Genomic DNA, 7,034 nt, shown 5'->3' on the forward strand with positions numbered 1-7,034 from the left:
GGGAATTCTTGCTAGGGCCAGAAGCACCACCTCAAGTGGTGGTGGGGTCCTCCACCTACTCCTCCAGGATCTCCTGGGGGGCACTGCTACCTCACGGGGCCTCCCAGAGAGGCCAGGCTCCAAGGGGCAGGGAGGGCTGGGTTCCCTCACGCGCTGCCTGCCCCTGGGCTGGGCCACTCAGGTGCTCCTGTGGGTGAGAACCAGCTGACTGCCAGCCGGGGGTGACGAGGCGTCTGGTCAGTGCTGTGTCCTCCTCCGCCTTGGGCAACACACTGCCCTGAGTGCCCCACCTGTCCAATGGAGGCTGCAAAGCCGCTCTGCAGAGCCGAGGTCCTTGGGAATGGGGAGGGCAGCACCCCCACTTCACTTGTGTTCCTGGCCTGAGGGGCTGCCCAGGACCCCAGGCCCACAGAACTCCCAGACCCCTGACTAGGCCACCCTGGGGACCTTGGACAGCAGGCTGGAAGTCCTAGGCCTTGTCTGAGTACACACCAGTGCCCGGGCTGTAGGGAGCTCCAAGCCCAGAGGGCTGGCATGGCTGCTGTCCCATGTGCCCCTCATCCCACAGGGCACTCAGGCCGCCTGCCTCAGGGGAGGGGCATGTCCCGGAACCCACCTCTCTGTCTCGCTTCAGTCTGGCTCCCTGGCCCTCCCCTCACAGGGTCCCAGGATACGGGGTGTGGGGGTCTCATGCTGCCAGAGAGGCAGTGCCTCAGCCAACTACTGGGGCGGCCCCACCCAGCCTCTTCCTCCTGCCACCGTCTGTGCTGACTCAACGCCTGAACTCCTACTGGGCAGAGGTGAGGGCTGGTGCCCCAGAGCGCAGCCAGGCATCAGAGGCATCTATAAAAGCACACTGGTCCTGGCCCCAGCATCCTGCTTGGCCACTAATTGCCGCCACATAATGCTGGGAGGCCTGGGAAAGCTTGCCGCCGAGGGCCTGGCCCACCGCACCGAGAAGGCCACTGAGGAGGCTGGTAAGAACCCTGCTGCTCCTTTCCACCTGTGCTGTTCCCCTCGGGCTGGGGGATGGGGACAGACTCAAGCGGGCCTGTCGAAGCTGATCCCAGCCGGCTGGGGACAGGCTTTGGCCCCATGGGGAATCCTGGCCGACCAGCCCCACCAGGACATGATGGAGGCCAAGGAGGGCAGCTTGGGGTGGAGCCATGAAGGGTCCACTGCACCAAGCAACTCTCCCTCCATCGGACCTGCTCTGCCACCTGTTCTTGGGGTCTGTGGCTGAGGGCAGGAGGGAGGCAGCCCAGGGGAGGCCCCTGGGGGCAAGAGGGGAGCCAGGGTGCTGAGTGAGCAGTTGGTGGCTTGAATCCTTCCCCCTGGAAACCCTGGGAGCCCTTCCATATCAAAACAGGCTACTCGGAATATCCTATACAGAAAAAGGAAGATGGATTTTTGTTTTTACTGTAACTTTAAAGCTTCAAAGATTTCTTCATTAAGAAACCACTAAGTCTGATTCTGTTCAAAGTCAGTCCCTGGGGTTTATATAAAGGATATTTTCAATGTCTTCCAAGTCCCCAGAAACCCTCTTTTGCATGCAGAGGTCTGCAGCTGTATGCAGGGAGGTTAGTCCAGGTCCCACCTGTGGACGTTTTGTGACAAACAGCTTGTGCCTGAGTTTGCTGTTCTCTTTCTAAACGGCTGCACACGTGTCTGGACTTGATCTGTTAGCTCTGCAGCTGGTGTTGGCCGCCCTCTTGCATCTTGCACTAGCCCTGTATTATTCTCTAGTTCTGTATTATTCTCATTCTACAGACGAGGGAACGAGTAGTGGAGGGTAGAGTTAGGATCAGAACCAGTTTTTCCGACTCAAAAATCTTCCAGTTGTAGCATGCCAGCACTCAAGCTTTAAACAACTCCTAGGTGGGCAGAGTTCCCTCCTATTGGGGGATTGCTTTGGGGGACTTGGACTTGCTGGAGGAAGCTTCAGGTTTCGGCCTCCTGCTGCAGCCTCCATCTGGCCTGAGGCAGGACAGCAATGCGCCTGAGGTGTGGTGACCTGGGAAGCAGGACCGGCCTTGGCTCGAGGGCCCCAGCTGGCATTCCAGGCCACGTTAGACCAAGGGGCATGGAGGGCCTTGTGCCCTTCTCTGGCTCACTCAGCTTGTTTCCTGGTAGCCAGGCCCACTCAAGTCTCTGAAGGAAGCCAACTGAGGGTCCTTCTCTTGACGGCTAGGGTGGCATCCCGGAGCCCCAAGCAGGACGTCCAGAGCTGTCTGGGCCCCCCCGCCGTGAGGAGAAGCTGGCTTGCACTGTGCTCTCACTCTGGGCTTGTCTCATTTTTTCAGTTCATGTTGTGGAGGGCGTGGTGAAGGAGGTGGTGGAGCACGCCAAGGAGGCCGGAGAGAAAGGTATGGCCAACGTCAAGCCAGGGAAGGAGGGAAGCTAGGTGCTGGGAGGAGCTCGTTCTTTGCCTAACCAGGCCCGACTGTGACCCGATGCTGCACCTTTTCAGTTGGTATACAATTTTCTATGCTAATCTGAGGCCACAGCCCACACTTTGCTAAAGCAAGATCCATGTAGATAGTCCTCTCTGTGGAATGTTAAGAAAACTATGTCACAAAAGACTATGTGGCAGCACTCTGGGGCAAAACATTTAAGACACAAAATTATATAGTTATATAGATACATATTTACGTAAACGTTTATATGTGTGTGCATGCTGTGAGCGTAACTATGTAAAAAGCATGTGTATCCCTCATTCCTTACAACAAAATAGATTCCAGATGGATCAAGGACTTAAATATAAATACATGAAATTATTAAATTGTTAGAAGAGAACCTAGGCTATTTTGGCATAATCTTGGAGAGGGGAGGATCTTTTTAACCAACAGCCATAATGGAAATATTTGGTAAATTTGACAGTATAAAACGTCAAAATTTTTCATAGAAAAAAAAAACTATAAACCAAGCCAAAAGAAAAACCACAAACTGAAGAAAAATATTTGTAATAGAAATGATAAACCAATATAAAAATGACCAAAAGATATAACAGGCAGTTCACAGAGAAAGGACGTACAAGCAGGCAACACAGCCCTGACGTGAGCAGATACTGCATCTTGTGAGTGCAGAAATGCAGCTTGTTGGGGGAAATAAAACCAAATTTGAGTGCATTCCTCCAGGAGCTCCACTGCCCTCTGCCCCATCGGGGCTCCTCCAAGGCAGGATCCAAAAGGACCGCCACATCCCACAGGCCACTCCAGATGACACTAGGCCAGCAAGTGGCTTGAAATGGTTCCTTGCTCACCCAGACGTTATTCCTCCTTCTTCCTGACAGCCATTGCTGAAGCCTTAAAGAAGGCCCATGAGACGGGGGACAAAGTGGTGAAGGAAGTCACCGAGACAGTGACCAACACAGTCACAAATGCTGTCACCCACGCAGCAGAAGGCCTGGGCAAACTGGGACAGTGAGCATGCCCACCACAGGTGGACTCTTCCTAAGTCTCAATAAAAAGCTGTGAAATGTGTATACCAAGCCCTGGATTTATTCCTATTTGGTTAGAAACACTGAATATGTCCTGAGTGTCCCCCCGGCAGGGGTAGGGGGTGGGCACATTGGCACCCGCTGGGGGTCAGTAAGTCCCCAAAATTAATCAGATGTGCTGCTCTCACATTAAGATTTCTCATGTCAGGGGCCGGCCCCGTGGCTTAGCGGTTAAGTGGGTGCGCTCCGCTACTGGCGGCCCAGGTTCCGACCCGGGCGCTCACCGACCCATCCACGCACCGCTTGTCCGGCCATGCTGAGTCCGCGTCCCACATACAGCAACTAGAAGGATGTGCAACTATGACATACAACTATCTACTGGGGCTTTGGGGAAAAAAAACGAGGAGGATTGGCAATAGATGTTAGCTCAGAGCTGGTCTTCCTCAGCAAAAAGAGGAGGATTAGCACAGATGTTAACTCAGGGCTGATCTTCCTCACAAAAAAAAAAATTTCTCATGTCAGCAAGGAGCTCTTGAAGAATTGTTAGTGTCTGTGCTACACTTCTTAAGACGTTATTTTCTCAGAAACTACATGTAGCTTTCAGATACCTCGGTGCCTCAAGGACACCCCCAAAGAGGACCATAATTCAGCTTCCATGTTCTTTGGGTTTTCTTTGAAATATTCTCAGGGAAGGATTCGGGGAAGATAACAGATCAACCTGACTGAGAGGTTAGCTGGGCAGACTCAAACAGTTTGAGTTGCTTCACGTTCTGAGAGGGGCTTCAGAGAAGCATCTCTGCTGGACAGTCACAGAATCTTTCAAGGAGGAACTGAGTCCACTGCTAATTGGCTGTTGGCTGTGGGATCTCCACTAGGAGACTTGCGTCACGCCTAACTGGTGGGAGTGGTCGAGAATGCCTGGCCTTCCCTCCTTCCTGCCACAGTGAGTCAGCACCATAAAGATTAAACAAGTTTAAGCAGCACTGAGCTTAACATTTTGGATTTTAAAAAAAGGAAATGATTTGTAAAGATGTGGCATTACTGGGGCTGGCCCGATGGCATAGTAGTTAAGTTCGTGTGCTCTGCTTCAGTGGCCCAGGGTTCGCAGATTCGGATCCCGCATGCGCACTGACACACCGCTTATCAAGCCATGCTGTGGCAGCGTCCCATATAAAGTAGAGGAAGATGGGCATGGATGTTAGCTCAGGGCCAATCTTCCTCAGCAAAAAGAGGAGGATTGGCAATGGATGTCAGCTCAGGGCTAATCTTGATCACCAAAAAAAAAAAAAGATGTGGCATTGCTTATCTATCTTGTTGGAAGTCACTTGTTCTTGGCAGAAATTAGAAGGAAAGGTGTTTCGAGGAATGAGTTAGTTGCACACCATATTTCTAGCTTCCTTTTAGAATTGGCTTCACAAGTTTCTGAACAGCCCAGGAATATTCTATATCCTGACTTGGAACTTTTGCCACTGTCCAGCTAAATATGGACCTTGTATCTTGGTTTGGTTCCTGATGACTTTTGAATTCCTCCAATCCAAACCCAAGCTCAAAAGGATGAGAGCACTGTGGGTGGAAGTGTGAACTGGAACACCCTGTTTGGACAGTAGTTCCTCTTACCAGACTTTACTCTTCAGGTGTGCACAGGTACATACAGATGCCCAAAGGGCAAACACACAGATTCAGCGTGGCATGTTTGTAATAGCAAGAGGTTGGAAACAACCTAAAATGGTAATCAGAAATGACTTGGATGGCAAGTTTTGCTCTGCTTGTTAGGTTTGATATACTATATAGAGCTGACACCTATTATTTCTAGTGTATTCTAATGCCTTAGCTTGAAAAATGGGACCTGTGCCTAGACAGCCAGCAATAGGGACTGGTTAACAATGATCACATATATATGAAATGGAGTATTCCATGGCTGTGTGGGGGATCAGAATTGGCCACTTCAAAATATGTCTCTTTGCCTTGATTATTTTCAAGAACAAAAGACTCTGAAAGAAACTTTGACCTTCCCCCCACTAACTGCCTAAAAGAAATTTAAAATAGAAGTCCTGTCCCCAGGACAGCCCATCACCATAGATAAATCTGGGTATCAATAGACTGGGAGAGTCGTTGCTAAGCCCATTCTTATCAAAGTTCTGTTTATCAAACATTTGCTTTTCCATTTCAATGTAAACTGCCTTCCTCTTCTTTGAAGTCCCAAACCACTACCCCCAACACCCTCCTTTGTCTTTAGCTGAAGATAGTATTTAAGATGAGATCCTCTGCCATTTTGATGAGTTACTCAGTTTTCCTGGGTCTCTTCCATGTATACATGTTATAAAGCTTTGTTTGATTTTCTCCTTTTATTCTGTCTCATGTCAATTTAATTCATAGCCCAGTGAGAAGGACCCAGAGGGTGGAATATTTGTCTTCCTCCCCTACAGCTGTTAAGATGAAGAAAATGTACATATACTGTATGAGAAAACGTCCAAATAAGTTAATAAGTTGTAAAATATGTATGTAGAATAAGTTCATTTTTACAGAGGAAACACATAATTGTATAAGAATAGAAAAAAACTGGTAGTGTATTTGTTTTTTTTATAATTTAATTAATTAATTTATTTTTCCCCCAAAGCCCCAGTAGATAGTTGTATGTCATAGCTGCACATCCTTCTAGTTGCTGTATGTGGGACGCGGCCTCAGCATGGCTGGAGAAGCGGTGCGTCAGTGCGCGCCCGGGATCTGAACCCGGGCTGCCAGCAGCAGAGCGTGCACACTTAACCACTAAGCCATGGGGCTGGCCCTGGTAGCGTATTTGTAACAAACATATTAACAGTGCTCATCTCTGTGTGTCTGTGGGAATATGAGGAATCTTCTTCATTTTCTACATTACATATTTACATGATGCTTGAATTTAAGGGAAAACCAATACAGAAATACTTTAAAATGTGATCATGGAGGGCACTCACTAATTTATTCAAGATTGTTTCCCAGTAAAGAGCTATTCAAAGTTTGCTGGTTTGCAAACTTTGTTACCAGTTGGTGACAAGACAAGTAAAGAAACTGAGAGCGTTTAGAAACTCTTACAGCTATCTGACATTGCCTGGACTTCCAGGAGTGTGATTAGTGGACAATCTTGTTGAACAGGGTACAGACCAGCTCAGATTGTTGAACTTGCATGGCAAGTTGTATGTGAACTAGTCACAGGAAGTAGGACCACATACTATGATGAATTAGATTAAGAAACAAACAAAAAAGCAAAAAACTGGTCCTTCACCACAGAGAGTTGGAGATGCACTGTCCACATTCCCTTAACTTCACCTGGCAGTGTGCTGTTCTAGAATAAGTACTTCTATCTCTCATTTCCTTTTTACTGTGTGTGTTGTGTGATGAGAGGTGTTACATAAACCTCAGATAAACTCTCAATGTGTCATAAAAAGCAATAAAGTACAGCCACTGTTGAAAACACTATGGAGAGTTCTCAAAAAATTAAAAATAGAAATACCATTTGATCCAGCTATCCCACTACGGGGTATTTATTCAAAGAACATGAAATCAACAATTCAAAAAATTTATGGAGGGCCGGCCCCATGGCTTAGCGGTTAAGTGCATG

At 48.5% G+C, this 7,034-nt stretch overlaps 1 protein-coding gene across 1 annotated transcript; it reads left to right on the plus strand.

Moving 5' to 3' along the window:
* The first annotated feature begins 904 nt into the window (after nt 1-904).
* On the plus strand, nt 905-3,426 carry FAM25A (family with sequence similarity 25 member A). The gene is made up of 3 exons (XM_004432465.3): nt 905-977; nt 2,304-2,366; nt 3,293-3,426. Exons 1-3 carry the CDS (start codon nt 905-907, stop codon nt 3,424-3,426), a joined length of 270 nt encoding a protein of 89 aa, XP_004432522.1.
* The last annotated feature ends 3,608 nt before the right edge of the window (nt 3,427-7,034 follow it).

This window comes from Ceratotherium simum, chromosome 6, assembly GCF_057802395.1.
Source record: "Ceratotherium simum simum isolate JZ-2026a chromosome 6, ASM5780239v1, whole genome shotgun sequence".
Classification (NCBI taxonomy): Eukaryota; Metazoa; Chordata; class Mammalia; order Perissodactyla; family Rhinocerotidae; genus Ceratotherium; species Ceratotherium simum.

Excerpts from the sequence above, each read along its gene's own strand:
- FAM25A (XM_004432465.3), top strand. The coding sequence starts at position 905 with ATGCTGGGAGGCCTGGGAAAGCTTGCCGCCGAGGGCCTGGCCCACCGC. Across the intron at positions 978-2,303 it reads GAAGGCCACTGAGGAGGCTG|TTCATGTTGTGGAGGGCGTG; the intron begins GTAAGAACCCTG and ends TCATTTTTTCAG. Across the intron at positions 2,367-3,292 it reads CAAGGAGGCCGGAGAGAAAG|CCATTGCTGAAGCCTTAAAG; the intron begins GTATGGCCAACG and ends TCTTCCTGACAG.